The 18758-nt window shown below is 39.6% G+C and overlaps 1 protein-coding gene across 2 annotated transcripts in view; it reads left to right on the top strand.

Moving 5' to 3' along the window:
• LOC136885679 (acetylcholinesterase) overlaps window positions 1–18758 on the top strand; it is a 1299399-nt gene that overhangs the window by 1235425 nt on the left and 45216 nt on the right. For both annotated transcript variants that reach the window (XM_067158378.2, XM_067158379.2), the window contains one exon: window positions 13814–13989. In XM_067158378.2, coding sequence (XP_067014479.2) covers window positions 13814–13989 — 176 coding nt within the window. The remainder of the gene's footprint in view (window positions 1–13813; window positions 13990–18758) is intronic.

Below are 18758 nucleotides of genomic sequence, written 5' to 3'. Positions count from 1 at the left end.
GACAAGACCTATGACTGAATTTGAGAGGAATTTAGCAGTGACGTGATTATCCCAAAGCGAGACTGTGTCATCTTGTCACTGTCAAAATGATTAAATATGAAATGTTACTAACCCACACCTTTGAATATACACGTTCTTCAACCCTATCTCATCTAGTTCAATTTGCCAAAGGATTATGAAAATAGCAATTAGCAATGGGAAATTCTCAGTAAGCCGAATTTTTAGCTGTAATAAGTTAGAATGCAAGGAAGGAAGTGCCATACACCCTACTCTTCCACGATGCATAGAGTAGGGTCTGATAGACCGTACCCCTGTTTATGTAAATCTCATAGCATACATGTTTTTCAGGTTAGAGTATACAAGAATAGTCTACCCTACAAAACGGTTATGTTATGAGTCTTGCATAAACTGTAGGGGTACACCCATCAGAATCCCTAGAATGTGTGTTCTTCTTGCTACATAATGGAAGAACGGACTAGACTACTCTTCCTACTGCCTAAAAATCCGAAGTCTCGTGATAGGTAGTTCTGTTGAGCAAAGAGGAGTATCAGCAAGTGCTTACTGACGTCTCAAAAACCTTGACGAAGTTCTGCGATTTATTATTTCCTACGCTAATTCAGATAGGAATAAACATTTTCGGAGAGGTTTCCTTAAAATACTATCTTCCACACCACTTCTAATGACTTCCCTTATTTCAGTTACAACCTGTATTTCTACAGCACATACGCATCAACAGCTGTTCCAAGCTGCCCAGATATTTCTCAGCAACTAATTATAACACAACCGTTAAATTTAAAGTAAATTAGTAATTAATTGTAAATGTAATGTGTTAATTTATTATTCGCCCACACTTATTTAAAATCTGTCTGGCCCAGTCCCAAAAGTTCCCTTGCATGTGAAGATGTTTTTAAATCTGTTTTCCTATATTGGCTACACGTTGGAGAGCCTGAGCTTGAAGGTTCCCCTAGGCAGTGGTAAATTGTTAACTGTTGGCCAGGCTGCTTCATGAACGGATTATTAAATCATGCCAAACTGGTTTACCTGTCGAAAATTCAAGTTTATTATGAACAAGAAACAAAAAAATCTGGAGATTAAGTTGAACAGAAATAGTGCATGGATCCATGTGACTAACATTAAAGGGTCTATAACAGCATCTGCACTTAGAGAAACCTGTCAAACATGCAAATCAATTCAAGGTAAGGGTGTATTCTGCCCGAAGGCAGGTCCGAACCTCCACAGAGGTGTACCTGAGCCGGAGTTTATGTACGGTAGGGTGGCCAGTTCCTTTCTGCTCCTCCATTCCCCTTACCCCCCCACCAAAGGCGCGTGTCAACCCATCCAAATCTTCACCACGCCCAATGTTGCTTAACTTCGGAGATCTCACGTGATCCGATGTTTCAACACTGCTACGACCGTTGGCAATTCAAAGTGTCACTATGTACAGCGGAAAGTATTACATCATTTTAACAACGTAATATTTTATTCATGATGAAAGCTGAGTTGTTTGCAAGCCTAGAGTTTCGACCTTCAAAGCTTTAAGAGACTTTTATTTTCCCTTTTTCTGTCGCACGGACACTTACGGTGGCGATGGGATAGGAAAGGGCTAGGAGTGAAAAGGAAGCAGCGGTGGTCTTAATTAATATACAACCCCAGAACTTGCTTGTGTGAAACCACGGAAAGCAATCCGCAGGACTCCCGGTTGTGGCATTACAAAAAATTATCTCCCGAATACAAGCTGACAGCTACGTGACTCAAATCGCATAACAAAATTCACTCAGTATCTTTAAGAGAAAAAGATCAACAGAGCTGCTACGCGGTACGGGCCGTGTAGTTATTTATTGGCATTCAAGAGATGTGATTGAATGACACCCCACATATTCTGTACATGAGTTATGAACTATTTGAATCATATAAGGGAAGTATAAATGGTTAAAAGTTTACTTTAGAGCCCGGCATTTTAGAAAGTAATCGGTTGGAATGATCTACATTGATGGTATAGGCTGCTAAGGTGTATATGGAGGAAAAAGCAAGTAACTGGTGTAATGGTGTATTTAAGAAAGCTGATAGAAAAGTATGTGATAATTATAGAAGAATTACACTGTAGTCAAAATTAGTCAATATATTGTAGAGAATAATAGAAAACAGGATGAGAGGAAGGGTGGAAATAAATTTAGACAGGGCAGGTAAACGATAGACCTTATATTTAGCATGAGATTAGTGATGGAAAAACAGTGGAAATATGGAAAAGATCTGGTGATGATATTCCTTGCTCTAGTAAAATCATACGTTAGTATTATTAGATAAAATGTGTGGAAAACCCTAGAAGGAAATGAGCGTGGACAGCAATCAAGAAAATTAGTAAAATCAATGTATAATATTTGTTCGAATGGTGTCCAGATTCCAGTGGTAGAAGAGATAGGTTTCTAAACCCAACTGGACAAAGAAAGGGAAGTACTCTGTCTCCACTTATATTTGTAATGGTTATGGATGTAATTTAATAGGAAACAATGGTAAGATGGAGGGGATATGAAAATATCGTTATTTGTGCATGATCTGGGAAGTCAAAAATACAAAAATGGAAATTCCACTAGAGGCTATAGATGACAATATTGAGAAATATGGTATGAAAATCAGCATGGAGAAGAGAATAACAGTGGTGATGACACGAGAAGAAAGAGAAGGAATCATTAGTATCAGGAGACAAAACCTTGAGGTTGTTGAGTGCTTCAAATATTTGGGAAGTGAAAAATTCCAAGATTCAAGGTTGGCTAAGGAGATCAGCATAAGTTTACAGTCTACCAGAATTTAAGAAACTTGGTGTGGAACAGAAAAGTTCTTATGAAATATAAAGAGATGTTGTACAAGATGTAATATACACTTAAATTAACGTATGCATCAGAGACTTTGACACTGACAACAAGAAATGAGAGTAAAATTCAAACCTGTGAGATGAAGTTCGTGAGGGGTATGGTAGGGAAGACAAGGAGAGACAGAGTAAGAAATGTTGAGGTTATAAAAGAGATAGGGATAGAAAAAGTGCGTGATAGGATGGAGAAGGGAAGGATACCAAAACAAGTGTTCGAGGCTAATAAACGGAAATAGGGCTTGAAAGAGGCCCACAGCAAGATGGACAGACTGTGTCAAGAACAGAATGAGAAAAAGACTGGAATGGAATGCAGGAAGGAAAGGCAACGGTGGAGAAGTACTATCAAAACCCCATACCTCGCAGGAGCTGGACAAGGAGAAATGAAAATACGGTTAGAATGCGAACTGCTGAAGTGTATGCTACCCTGTAAATCAGTTATGCCATGAGATTTACCTAGATATTAGGGGTACGGCCTATCGGAACCCCTAAAATTGATGCGACTCTCGCTACATTTTAGAGGAGCTGGCTGGCTGGACAACAATTCCCAGCAACCAGATTAGTTTGCATTCCGAGGTCTACTCATAAACCAAATATCATACAACAAATGGATTTCACCAAAGGGTTCAATGACACCAATATTAATAAATTCACACAAAATTTTTCAGGAAGAATAGAAAAGTTGGAAGTTTGTAACGTAGTTTTTCAGCCACATGTAATCTAATTTTAACACCAGGGAGGACGCATGGCTACATAGTTAGTCTGTTGTAACATGGCGATAACGGTCGCAAACTGTAATGAGAAATATCGACCAAGATCGCAGACAATAGTGCTTAATGAATTCCTCGACGACTAAACCAGGTTACTGAAGGATTGTCCTAGTGGTGCGGACCACACAAAGCAGATTAATTGCCTTGTTCTGCTGTGTGCAGACAAAGAACTTACATCCCTGGTTCTGACGTGTAATGGCCTTGTTAAATAATTTACTGCTACATTGTCGTTTGAAAAAGATACCTCGAATGCTGAAAATAAATAGCAAAATGAGAATTTATTCCAATACTGTCTCCAGTTCCAGCAAATAATTTCCGGTCAATTCAAACTGCATTAATTTGTGGAATCCATTCGCAGAGATCTTCTAGTTACTCCAAACTTACTGTTATTCACACTGAATGTTCTACACAACATAACGAAATGGTCTTCCCATGATGTTGCCAATCCTTGATTTACTTGATTTGCATTACGTACATTTTTATTATGAGTAAAACCGACGTGGTATGTACAAATATTATTTGACAACAAGGAAATAGAACTCTACGCACGAACATAATGCATCTTATGCTCGACGGCGCCGAATATAAGTATTATATGCTAGAAAACTGAATCTTAATGAGACTCATTATAGTTCAAGTTTCATTATGATGGAGGTTGTCCGCCAATCAGAGTTCAGATTTTCATTACGATACAACTGGTTGACCAGTTAGATAAGAATAGCATCGCACCTGCGCTCAACGCATTAGCTTCGCACTTGTTCCCAAAATCAAACATGTCGGACACACATATTCGACAACCACCCGGCACATTCCCGCAAATTCACTTCACCAACTGTTCAATAAACAATCTGTATTTCAAATAAAGCTAGGTTATGATAAGCTTCAATCAAAGTTTTGAAAACATGACATTGTCAAGGTCTGGGTGTATGTGTTGTCTTCGTCATCATTTCATCCTCATCCCTACGGGTGTCAAATAAAAAGACCAGCACCTGGCGAGCCGAACCCGCCCTGGGATATCCTGGCACTAAAAGCCATACGACATTTCATTTCATCTGGCGGGGACAAAAGTCAGCAACTTAGAACGCCTGGAAGGTATGCATACACTCCTAACAGCGTGGATGGACAAGTTGCCGGCTTAACTCCTAGCAATTCAAGAGGAAGGACACATGTGTTACATTGCTGTAGAGCAGGTTGTGGCCTCCTTAGGCTGAATATTCACGCTGTGTGGATTACAACCCCACCAAATGTTTAAAACAAAATCTTAAGATCCTTTATCCGCCACAAACTTTCTTAACTTGTTGCGTAGTTCGAGAAGAAACATTTTCCATGACAAAGTCAAACAAAAAAATGGTGTCAAATTTTCCTTTCAGAAAATCAAATGATCATAAATACGTATTTTAATAAATGAAGCCCAAACTGACAGCGATTAATTGATGTGCATCTAGTGAATCGTTTTAGAGAGACATCTATATGGAATGGGGAGAGTACAAGTGTAGTATTTAGCGTATCGAAAGGGGGAAGCTAACTCAGAGTCTATGAGACTACCAAAAAGGAAATAATTAGTTCCCTAGACTACGATGAGATGAGAGGTCTCTTTGATAAATAAGCGTCTACATGTCTCTTAGCCATGACCATCCATCAATACTTCACATCACAGCCTGCACGATCGTTAAGTAACATCGCGTCATACATTTTGTATCATTAATTTGCAAATTACTCCTACACAAGGCATATTTACGATCGGGAAAAGTACATTATTGGCAAAAATGTTTGTTCGTATGAGACTAACTTGATTGGCTTATCGTTCAGAAAAACCGAAAAATCGACAGATGTAGGTCTCGTAATCTTAGTTTTTGATAGTATGATACGAAGGTCACGGACCCACGAACTACATGAAAATGACAGCTTTAAGGTTGTCGCCCACCTACATAATCCTCACTGAACACAATCGAACTGGAGAATATTCTGTTGTCCGTCTCTCTTTTTTTTATTAGCTTTATGTTGCCTTACACTGTTACAGCCAGTGATATTCGTTCTCAGTTAATGTCCCATTGGGAGATGTAGTGGCAGGCCACTCTTTCAAATAAGTCTAGAGCGATAAAAGGAATTACGAAGACTTCCCTTCGTGTACTGGTGTCATGTCGTCTTCGGATCGGTCGTGGTATAGGTATGCACTGCTACTTACTGACGAGGGAAGCCCCCCCCCCCCCCTTGTGTGTACTTGCGGCGATCCTATGACCGTAGTACACATCCGTACCTGGCCGATCTGCGCCGTAGTCTGAAACTACAGAGTATATAATCTCCCTCACTCTACGAGATGACGAACAGTCAGCAGACCTCGTCATCCGTTTTATGAGGAATAATGGTCTATTTTATCGAGTATGAAACTTATTTCTATTTGGTTCTAATTTTCGTTTTAATTTTTGTTTTATTGTTAACTCGGTTTTTATTCTTTTCTGTTTTCATTGTGTATTTTAAATATATTTCTTTTCTCATTTGCGTAAACTAAATGATTTCAATAATAATGTTATTTTACGTCCCAATAACTACGTATTTTACACCGTTTTCGGAGACGCCGAGTTGCGGGAATCAAGTCCCGCAGGAGTTCTTTTAAGTGCCTGTAAATCTGCCGACACGATGATGACGTATTTGAGCACCTTCAAATACCACCAGACTGAGCCAGAATTCTACCTGCCAAGCCACTCAGCCCGAATAAATGATTTCACTTCAAAGTCAATGCCTTATTTAATTTTCTTATCTTAAATCTAATTTAAATGATTTTTAAGAAAATACGGAATTGATCATTAGGTAATTTAAAAACATTCTATTTAAAATTCCATGTCGTCCCTTCTCGTACATTTAGGGTCCGATTACCTAGATGTTGGTCCTATTAAACAACAAAATTCATCATCAGTAACCTGCGAAACCCAGAGAGCGACGTCATATTGATTTATGTGTAAAATTAAGCCGTTAAAGGCGATATAATGCACATCTCCTTTAATTTCTGCATGATTATTTCTCTGTAATATATGGCAGACCAATAAGGGGTTCGTTGAACACAGCCTATAAAGAACTGGGTTATAAAGTGAAATTAAACTTCCCTCAGCTTCCTAATTCCTTCGATAATAAACTTAGAATTGCAGAGTTTCAGGCCACAGAATTTATGGCGTGTTCATATAACCAGCATACAAACCAAAACAACAAACATTACATTACATTAGCTTTAAACTTAGTATTAAGCATGGGATTGTGGAGCATAGCGACCGAACTGTCGATATAGACTTTACCTTACCTAAGCCTCCAAGATTAAGATAATTAAAGACAACGTGAAATTGAAACGTTTCTGGAAAATAACTCTGTCCAATTATCTCGTTATTAAGAAGAGCGGCCTCTGCTGCCGCCATTGCTGCAATCGAAATGCGGAGATGGGGGAAAGAGATGATTTGAAAATTTACTTAATTAATTTTAGATAAGAATGTAACTTCATGTTCGAGATGGCATAATATTCTAAGGGAATTCTCTTCCTACTAATTTGATGGCTTAACTCTGTCTGCCGTAGTGAGACGTTCTATATAATGAAGAAAGGAAGGAATAAAACATTCTCAGAATGTAAAATAAACTAGGTCTGTTGAATGAAGATAAACAGTCGAGGATCTGCAGAAAGTAACTTCTCCACTCTGCTTTCAATTCTTGTACAGTATGTCTCGAAATTGTCACTGATATGTTTTCCAATTGTGATGTAGCTGTTAATACTACTACTACTACTACTACTACTACTACTACTACTAATAATAATAATAATAATAATAATAATAATAATAATAATAATAATAACAAAGTACTTGACTAATATCGCCAAAGCTCCCAACAACAGTTTGAGTGGTGTCTTTAAAAGTAGGAAAGATCACAATACGAAGATAAAGTCGGAATTCAAGAGGAAAAATTGGGGAAAATATTCGTTTGTAAGAAGGGGAGTTAGGGATTAGAATAACTTACCAAGGGAGATGTGCAATAAATTTCCAATTCCTTTGAAATTAATTAAGAAAAGGCCAGAAAACAACAGATAGGGAATCTGTCACCTGAGCGACTGCCCTAAATGCAGATCAGTAGTGATTGATTGATTGATTGATTGATTGATTGATTGATTGATTGATTGATTGATTGATTGATTGATTGATTGATTGATTGATTGATTGATTGATTGATTGATTGATTGATTGATTGATTGATTGATTGATTGATTGATTGATTGATTGATTGATTGATTGATTGATTGATTGATTGATTGATTGATTGATTGATTGATTGATTGATTGATTGATTGATTGATTGAATAAACTAAAGACAAGGTATAGTAAGATTGAAAGAGTTAACAGCTTCAAATATCTCGTTGAGATGGTGCAGAAAGGATCTAATGAAAGAGAAGCTAACACCAGTAGGTGAGACAGCGTTTTGTAGAACACACGACCTGTACAAGAAAAGGAAATTTGAATGCAAGCAAAAATCAGATATTACAACACGCTGATTAAACCCGAATGTCTCTATGGAAGTGAATGCCTCCGAGCTACTTGGAAAGGCTGGTCTCTGAGAGAAGCTGATGGTTTGGGAGAAAGATCTTCGAAGGATAATGGGCCGAAAGATCGTGGTTGGGCAATACAGGCTGCGAAGACGAAAGGAACTTAATCAAGAAACCGAACGACTGATGGAATCCATCAAGAAGCGGCGACTCAACTTCTATGGCCACCTATTTAGAATGGAAGACAAATGGTTGACTAAGTAAATGATTACCATACGCGATAGTAGACCTAATAGTAGACCTAACACAAGGGAGGTCACGAATGATCTGAAAACATTCGACCAAATCATGAAGACATTGTTAACAGACTCAAGTACTGACACCAGATCACTAATTTCAAGAGCTTTTGTGAAGAAGAGCAGCAGGACAGCGGGTGGACAGCTGAAACGAGACAGGCTGCAAGAGAGGGAATGCGACGATACTGAGCTGCAAAGAAAGCTGCTAAACATGTCTAAATGCTGCTTACTGTGGTCTCCAAAGCAAAGCAAAGTCACCTCCGTACAGGCCATGAAGGCCCTTGGAGAAGTGGAAGGTAAAGGCTTCCACTATTGTTAACCTCGGTACGCGATGGGGTAGAGTGGTTAGCTCTACACCTGGCCACCTTTGCGCCCAGGAATTAACTTGGTACTCATTTTTGGTGTAGGCTGAGTGAAACTCAGGGCCATATGCACCTCCAGAAGTGGAAATCTCGTTTCTTAAATTTTACGACTTCCTGACGGGGATTCGAACCCACGTCCTTCCGTGCGAACCCAGCACGCCCTTATCGCCTCGGTCAGGCAGCCCCTTTACTGTAGTCTCCAATGTCCGTAAGCGTATAAAATAAAACTAATAACAGTAATAAAAATTTCCCTTCATGGCAATTTGAACGTGGACTTGCATTCCTCGAAAACGCGTACATGGAAAGCAAAATTTTAAGACGCCTTCAGTGTTTGGGTAGAACACATGTATCGCCGACAGCGTTTAACTTACGATTATATTTAATGTATCAGTTGACAGATGAAAGAAGTGGCTACCTTTTGCAAAAAAAAAATCGAAATCTAAAGCGTAGTTTTCATGTAATAGCACTTCAAAATAAGGCAAAATTTGTTCTAAACATGTGACGTCACACACATACTCTGTTATAAGATGGAGCTGTATTGACTCGCGCGCGCTCGGTTGGAGGTTAGCTGTCGTCGTGAATATATCGTGATTTTATTAGGATTTGGCAAAAACGTGAAAAGTGAACGACGAAGGCATAAAAGAAATGAAAAGAAAAGAACGTAATAGGCGTAACTATTGATTTAATTTTACTCGTAATATTACTCATAAATTATGTCATATTACCCACATTCCGAGTATACCACGTCCTATTGAATAAAACTTATTATCCGCACAATATTTGTTCGTTATTTCTAATAATTAAGTCCACAAAACTCTTAAAACGCTCATGCCGTTACATCAGTGACAGCCAACCGCCATTTATTTCTTCATGACACTCTGACCACCAGTACCAGGTGCAGCACGGTACTTTCAAATTATAAAGTGCCCCACATGCACTAATGATGAATGGGATGCCTAATAACTGATTTCCACAGGGGTATTATTGCTTACAGGTTATTTATGTGAGAATATGAAGAGATAACAACCGGACGGCCGCTCGCTGCATGTTCCTCAGCGCTACCCGCCTAATGCGCCCTCTTTCTTTCATAAGCCTCGTTTTCGAAGGCACTTTAGTAGGCCGATACTTGGTTCAGTAGCACTACAGTTGCTGTCAACATATCGACAATGGCTTGTGTATTCAACAAAGATGCATTCGCAGACCTAAATGTAATCACTGGAGAATCTGGTCTGAATGCAGCCGATGCTCGCAGACAGTATGGGGAAGAGTTTAAATAACCACCTGCCGAACAGAATTGCAATAAAGAGCTATTGGATCGTTCAAGTCACATGCCACATAAAAGCAACGTTTTGGTAGAGTAAAACATCTGTACGTGAATAAATTAATGAGTTATTAAACTTCATTTTCTGCATCTTTGGTGTGTTACAGAACGTGTGAACGGGCGAGTTGGCCGTGCGGATAGTGGCGCGCGGCTGTGAGCTTGCATCCGGGATATAGTAGGTTCGAATCCCACTGTCGGCAGCCCTGAAGGCAAATGCTGGGGCTGTACCTTAATTAAGACCACGGCCGCTTCCTTACAACTCCTAGGCCTATTCCATCGTAAGCATAAGACCAATCTGTATCGGTGCGACGTAAAGCCACTAGCAAACAAAAACAGAACGTGTATAGTAAGATGACTGCTATTTGTTCCCCATCTGAAGTACAGTTCGTTGCAACAGTCCATTGTAAACCAGTGATTAGGCATCCCATTCATCACTATTGCATGCGGGACATTCATAAGTAGAGAGTAAAGGGCTGGGGTGGGGTAACATGGAATATTGTGAATCAGAACACCTGTATTGTTTCCGAACCGTTTTTGGGCAAGTGAGCCTCAGAAAAATAAATGCAAACAAGACCAATTTTTGATCTTCAGCAAACAGGCCAATGATGAGGAACCTTACGACTAAACAATAGACAAATTGACAGAATAACCACATTGAAATATCTGGGTGTCATTTTCAATGAACTAATTGATCGTCAGTGAGAAGTGAAATAAAGGATGGCAATATCACGAAGAATATTTACGAAAACGAAATATTTCTTTTGTATTGAGTACCTAAATGACTACGCACCATTTGCGAGAATTCATGAACCATGAAATCTCTTCCTTCTCCCAAGTCCTCTTCTCCCGTCGACCTTTCCGCAAGATGTTTTAGTTCTGTAGCCCTCTTACAGCATTTAATATATCGGTACATCAGCGCCCTGTCCAGTGCCAAACCTAAGTACTTAGGACAGCGTTTGTACTTCAGATATTGATTTCTGAACTTTACTCTAGGACTGTAGTCTGCCTCTAGGTTGCTATGATGAAATGTGGCTATGTCAGATTTTGAGGGATTAGGATGGAGCCCCCACTTCCTGCAGGTAGTCGTCCATCTTCTGAAGAACATTATTCAGCGTATATTTTGCTGAAATAAAGATGCTTTTAGGGACTGTTAGATATATACCGTCCGCATAGATGATTTTTTGGGATACAGGTCATCGATATAGAAGGTAAATAACATAGGAGATAAAACTGATCCCTGCGGTAGACCATTGTTGGGTGTATGGAACTTGCTCCTGACAGTTCCAGTGTGAACTTGGAATACCCTGTTACTCAACATATTGTTAATGAGGGTGACAATTGGCTGACGTTATTGTTTTGCTCGCTGGTGGCCCTGCCCACATTGTCGCAACTGCACCGCAATTATCACCTCTCGCTGATATTATCGTCGACCGCCCCGTACTAGGCCTTCATTGTTACAATACGATGGCTACATCAGAGTCTGGACATGAATATACTGGTGAGGGTAGAATAATAATGATAATAATAATAATAATAATAATAATAATAATAATAATAATAATAATAATAATAATAATAATAATAATAATATACCGGTAATGTGTTCCAAATGTGCATAATGCTTCAGGCTTGATTACAATGTGGTAATGCCTTAATTTTAAATTTCTGTGTATGGTTCCAAGTGAGTCTGTATGTTCTTTTACTTTAGACATCCTTTCTATGTTTGCTTCAGTCCTGAAGGTTGGACGACTTCTCCTAGGTATTTGAATTCAGACACTCGGGGTATTTTGCCATATTTCATTTTCATTGCTTGTCCCATCAGTTACCGAAGACATCCTTCCATGTAGCGGGTTTTCTGGTATCAGATCTGAAGTCCTGTTTTGGATGCAATTTCGTGAAGTTCTTAGAGGGATTCAATCGCTTCCAGTCTGTCCTTAGACCATACTACTAAGTCATAAGCGAAGGCCAAACATTGTAAATTATTTTGTTTTCGTGTAGTCTGACAAGAGTAATTTCCTTTAACTTCTTTTTTTCCAATTCCTAACCTGTTTTAAGACAAGATTAAACAAATTATTATTATTATTATTATTATTATTATTATTATTATTATTATTATTATTATTATTATTATTATTCAGTAGTCGCTGCTGCCGGTCTCAAGCCCGGGTAAATGAGGAGGGATCAACGTCAGACTTACAGCAAAAATCCGGCGGTTAAAATATCTGTCATGTATCTAAATGCACTGGCTAGACGATGTATTGAGATACTAACTGCTAGCGCGTTCCCACAACAATGGGCAACGCACATTATTATCGCCTGAATGGTGTGAGAAATCGGCAAGGGCTACCCACTCAAGGACGGAACAAGTCCAACAAATCAGGATGGCAACCATCAACATTGGTACTCTGAAGAGTAGAAGTCGAAATCTTGCTGATGTGTTGAATGACCGACATATAGACATTGCCTGCATCCAAGAAACAAAGTAGACTGGTTTCAAGGCTAGAGATATTGGTGAAGGATACAAGTTGTTCTACCACGGGAAAACTCTTAATCATAATGGCGTAGCTACTGCTGGGAGCTCTACCATCCGAGATCATGCCATCGATGTTGGCCATTTATCCAACCGACTGATGTTCATCAAGATTAGTAGTGGAACGAAACCGCGCGTAATCCTCTGCTATGCCCCACAAAGACGATGAAAAGAATGAATTCTGGACCAGCCTTGAAACTCACTTAAAATCTATTGAGGGAAACGAGTTGCTCTTCATTCATTATCCCGGTATTCTGCATTATGGCAGGTCTTGTCATGGGATGAACCTCTTCCATTTGTGCCCGTCCTGCGCCAAGTTTTTGATGTCCGAATATTTCTTTCCTTTGATATTGTCCAACATTTGATATCTTTTCCTTACCCCTTTGTCGTTTGCCTTTCGCCATTCCTTCTATTCCCTCTTTCAGTAAACAGTCCCTCCTCAAACAATGTCCGTCCAGTTCATTTGTCTCCTAATGATTTGCAACATACTTCGTTCTTCTCCAACTTTTCGTAATACCTCATAATTCCTTACCCGGTCTTCCCATTTCACTCGTTCTATTCTCCTCCATGCCCACATCTCTAGTGCCTCTAATCTTCTCTCATCTTCTTTTCGCAATGTCCAACTCTCTGCGCCATACAGCGCTATGCTCCAAATATAACACTCAGGAAGTCTTTTTGTTTAGTCGTCCACAAACTAATTTCGATTTTCTCTTAGAGCCTTCTTTTGCAACGGTAATTCTTTTCTTACTTTCTATCGTGAAATACATATCATCTCTTCATTGGTGGTGACTTAAATGGACACGTCGGGGAAAATAGGGATGGATATGATAGAACACATAGAGTTCAGGGCTTCGGAGATAGAGAAATGGAGGATAGGAACAGAATGTTGGATTGTGCTACGGCATTTGATCCCTTCCTTCTCTCTACCTGTTCCACCTTCGTTTACTCCATCTCCTCCAGATCCTCCTGGTCTACTGTGTACGCTTGTATAAGGATTATTTTCTTTAGTACAGTTAGGTACAAAACAGAACATTCGTAACCCAATGACTTTATCTCAAGAGTAAAATAACTGCTGACAGCTGCCAGAGCGGGTTGTTCAAATACAAAATAATTCTAGTACTTACTTGTTTCTTAATTTTCTTTGTCTTGTTTCAGGAATCCCAGCTTATCCGAGGACGGTACCTGGACGGCAACATACTGGCCGGTCCACACGGCCTATGGCAGAGAGTACCTCACACTGGATGTGAACTCTTCGGAGACGGGGCGAGGTCCACGACTGAAGCAGTGCGCCTTCTGGAAGAAGTACCTGCCCCAGCTACTCGCTGCAACCTGTAAGTATATACAGACGTCTCATTTCTGAAATGCAATACAAGGTGGTTTAAAAATATACAGTAACAAGAGCTCGCACGATGAAAACTTGTCATATCTAAAATGAAATTCCCTTCTTTCTGTGCTCAAAAGAGAGTGGAAAATGACACCTGACCATACTGTAAACACTTGCAGCACTGTCTAATTACAAATGTCTCTGATTGGTTGAACTCCACTTCATAGTGACGTAAATACTGATCGTCAGAGAGGTAATGAATCAAGGAACACCAAACTTAAACTTGCTGAATTTTTCTCCGCCTGATGGCAGCACCGAACTTCTAGACAAAAAAAAGCGTCTCTAAATTCCCAGCTCAAGTAATCTGCCACCATCACCAATACTGAGTAATGTAGGGCCTCTCAGGGAGCATGCACCTGGTGCATGCACTGTCCACGGTGCAAAAGACGACTTCGCTTGATTGACCAGTGTGCAGGCCCCCACTCCTCGATTTGGAGCAATAGCGCTGTCTCTCTCTTTCCCCACGCCCGTCTCGCACGCTCCACCTGTCTTCCTCTTCCTCACTTGCTCCGTAGCGCTCCAAATCCAAGCCGAGTTGAGCCGAGCTTAACAGAGTAGCCCAGAGACGAAGCATTCGCCTGAGCCGAGCCGAGTCGAGTGGGACCGATGCACTGTGCACAGGAACTCTGCGCCTCAGTTTGTACGCGTGATATTTTCGGCGTTTGAGAGACCGTGGACTAATGTATAGGTTAATCCATTTTAAACAGATAAATATCGTATATATCTTAAAGTTCGTATTACCTTCATTAATCCGGGACGGGAGGACCATGTTCAATCAAACATTCATCAATGGTCTGGATTTAGAGCTGACTCTCAAGTGTCAGATTCTACGTCAATTGGTTACCTAGCTTTTTCTTAAATATTCTCACCGTCCTATAAATCAATATGATATCAATATCACTGTATGGTGCAGGAATATGGGCTATCGAAGTAGACAAAAAAGAATTAGATGTAATAACTAATAAATTCTGTAAAATAATAATGGGTCTAACAGAATGCACAGCAACTTGTGGAGCTAGAAGTTTCCGTAAAGATATCAGCATCCAAGCAGGAAAGTAGTAAAATATTGGCTAAGTTTAAGAAGGGGAGAGGGCAGGGAAATATTGAACCTAGCATATCAACACCAGATGAAACACCTAGATGATGATTATTGGGTGTCAAAAGTGAAAAATATGCTAGACAGAATAGGAATGGGAGAATACTGGGATAAGGAGATGAACAGTAAAGAGAAGAGATTTATCAAAAAACGATTACAGTGAGGGACATAGAGAAACAGATGATTAGGGAAGAATGTGAAACCAAAAGAACACTAGCAGAATTTTGTGGAATTATTCAAAATATGTCAATAAGAAAAGAAAGAATCCCAAATAGAGAACTAAAAGGTGTAGTGGCTAATGGGGTTATATAAAATAAAGGAACTAAGAGAGAACCATAATGAAAATCATTGTTTATTCTGTGGAGAAATAATGGAAGATGCTCATCTATTGAGAACATGTAGGGGAACTAATACACTGAGATCTAAATGTTTTGGTGATGAATATAAATTAAAAGTAGAAAGAGAGAAGGAATTTTATACAATAGCTAAATTGTTAAATAAAGAATGGAGCACCCCAGGAAGAATAAGTTTTTTTGTGTTTTAGGAAGCACGTGGCAAAAAGAAATGAAAAGAGATTAGCACTAACGAAAAGTATTGTTACTGTTAGTATGTAGGGGAACTAATGTACTGAGAACAAAATATTTTGGGGATTCATATAAATTAAAAGTAGAATGTGACAGAAGGAGATGAAAAGACATTAGCACCACTAGTATGTTTAATTAATATTAAATTGGGAAATTGTATTAAATGAGCTAAGGAAAAGGAAGATACATGTTGTCCTAGAATATATAATATTGTTAACGTCTAGGACAAAATAAATTATATTTAGTATAGTAATAGTCAAATAATTGTGAGAGGGAAATGTAAGTCATGTACTGAATTTAACGAATTGCAATAAACGAATGCTCTCTCCCCAGTTTCAGGCGATTCGGAACTGGGAGACGGGAGTATTCTATTCTATTCTATAAATCAATATCTTCCCCAGTCTGTCCTTCTGAATTCCAAATTTATCTTCATATAATGATATTCCCTACTTTTAAAAGCACCACTCAAGATTACTTACGTAATCCCAAGCGGACTCTCCACTGACAGCTCGAAAAATACCACTTAGTCGAGTATCTTGTCTCCTTACTCCCAAGTCTTCCCAGCCCAAAGTTTGCATCATTTTCGTATCAAATAGTCCTGGTGAGTGTCTCAGACGGTTGGCATGTTCGATCCTTATTCAGTCCGGTGGCATTTGAAGGTGCTCAGATACGTCAGCCTCGTGTCGGTAGATTTACTGCCACGTAAAAGAACTCTTGCAGGACTAAATTCCGGCACCTGAGCGTCTCCGAAAATCGTAAAAGCAGTTAGTGGGACGTAAAGCAAATAACATTATTATGTTCTATTATTAGTAGTCCTGGTGAGGGTCCCGTACACTGGAGCCATACTATAACAGCGGTTTTAGCAGATAATTAATTATATTAGAAGCCTTAATGTTTATGCAATCCTCATAACATTACCGTCGTGCAGGTAGACTGTACTCGTTACTCGCTTTAGTAATTTTGCATTCTAACCTGTTACTGCATAAACATCCGGGCCCTACTCATAGCTAGAGATGGGAATTATAGGCACAAATAGGTTAGAATGCAAACGTATGTAACCAAGGCGCAAGTGTATGTTACCCGCATGACGGTTCTGCTGTGAGATTTGCATAAATATTATCGATGTGAACTATCAGAACCCCTAAAATTTATGCAACTCACCGACATAACTGTAGAGTTGCTAGATTTCACTTGCGCCTTGTTCAAATACGTTTGCATTCTAACCTATTCGTGCCTATAATTCCCATCTCTACTCATAACCATGTGAAGAGATCAGTAACCTTTCCTAACAACCTCGTTAATATGATTACCCCAATGAAGATCATTCCTTATATCAACACCTAGGTACTTATATTGTTCCGGATGAGGTACTATCACACCATCAACACGATAATTAAAACTGAGAGGACTTTTCCCCTTGATGAAACTTAAAACTTGATTTTTATTCCATTTACATTCATACCATTGTCTGCTATCCATCTCACTACATTGTTTAAGTCCCCCTGCAGTCACTCGCAACCCTGCAACTCATTTACCACTCTATACAGTATAACATCATCGTAGAATTGCCTTACCTGTGATCCCAGATCGTTACTCACGACATAACATACGACTCCGGTATCTTACTGTTAACTGCTCGAGGTAACATTCATTTTTGTTTTTATTACAAATTACCTCTTATTTCATAGCAAGACACGATCAACAAAATAAGAAAAAGTCAATGCATGGATCGAACATGGCGAAGAATCAAAATTATTTACGTAAATTCACCATATTATGAAATAAGATATTACAGCCACCGCGGATCAGGTGGCAACGCGCCGGCCTCTCACTACTGGAAACCGCGGTTCAAATCCCGGTCACTCCATGTGAGATTTGTGCTGGACAAAGTGGAGACAAGGTAGGTTTTTCTCCGGGTACTCCAGTTTTCCCTGTCATCTTTCATTCCAGCAGCACACTAATGTACATTAACATTTCATCTGTCAGTCATTTATCATTGCCCCAGACGAGTGCGAAAGGCTTCGGCACATTTCCTATCCTCGCCGCTAGAGGGGGGGCTTCATTCATTCCATTCCTGACCCCGTCGAATGACTGGGAACAGGCGGTGAATTTTCATTTTTCATTTTCACGAAATGAAATATTGTACACAACAGCCACTAAAGTGATAATTTTCATTACTCGTTCCAAAATCCATCGTAAATATCTCACTCGTAATGAAGAGGGTCATGTTTCGTGACTGTTGCGTAAACAACTATTTCAGAGGTAGTGAGAATACTTAGTAGTAGAGCACTAATACTCAATACGGTGCACGCAATTTTTCGAACCGTACATCAAGGGATCGATGCCGGTATGGAAGGAATCTGCGTTGGGTACCATGTCAGGGCGGTAGGGAGGATGGTCCGATACCTCCCACCGCTGCTGGATGGGGATTCATTCATTTCATTCCTGACCCGGTCAAATGACTGGAAACAAGATGTGGATTTTCTTTATCAATTCTCATATTCCATTCTTCACAACTCTCTCCACTCTTGGAGAAGTTGTAGTCTAAGAACATGAATTAGAAATATACAGGTGTGTCATATAAAGTAAGACCGGCAAAGCGACGTTTCTACTCTTCGGTACATAAGTTACAATATGGGAGGCGCGCGCATAGTTCTTGACATTGTAAGCAGCCTGCACGTGTTCGACCTGGCAAGGATCAGTTGCCAGTCTGAATCTCAGCTATGAACATGGTGAGACAGTTGTCACTGCTACACCTTATTTTCGTATGTAAAAGTTCTGGTTTCTTCTTACTGGTGTGCAGAAAGTCCTAATGGCGCTTATGAAGTCCCTCCTTATGACAGGAAAGTTGGTGTTTGGTGTGCTGTTAGTGCAAGACGAATAATTGAGCCCATTTTATCCGTGACGACACTAAATGCAGAGAGGTAGCTAGATGACATTTTGAAGACGTTCTTACATCACTTAACGGAAGAAGTAAAAACCTCGTAGGTGGTTTCAACAAACAAGATTCAAATCCTGCTCACAAAGCAGAAGATT

This window comes from Anabrus simplex, chromosome 14, assembly GCF_040414725.1.
Source record: "Anabrus simplex isolate iqAnaSimp1 chromosome 14, ASM4041472v1, whole genome shotgun sequence".
Classification (NCBI taxonomy): domain Eukaryota; kingdom Metazoa; phylum Arthropoda; class Insecta; order Orthoptera; family Tettigoniidae; genus Anabrus; species Anabrus simplex.
The sequence above is the reverse complement of the archived record's forward strand: the minus strand, read 5'-3'. Positions and strand labels throughout refer to the sequence as shown.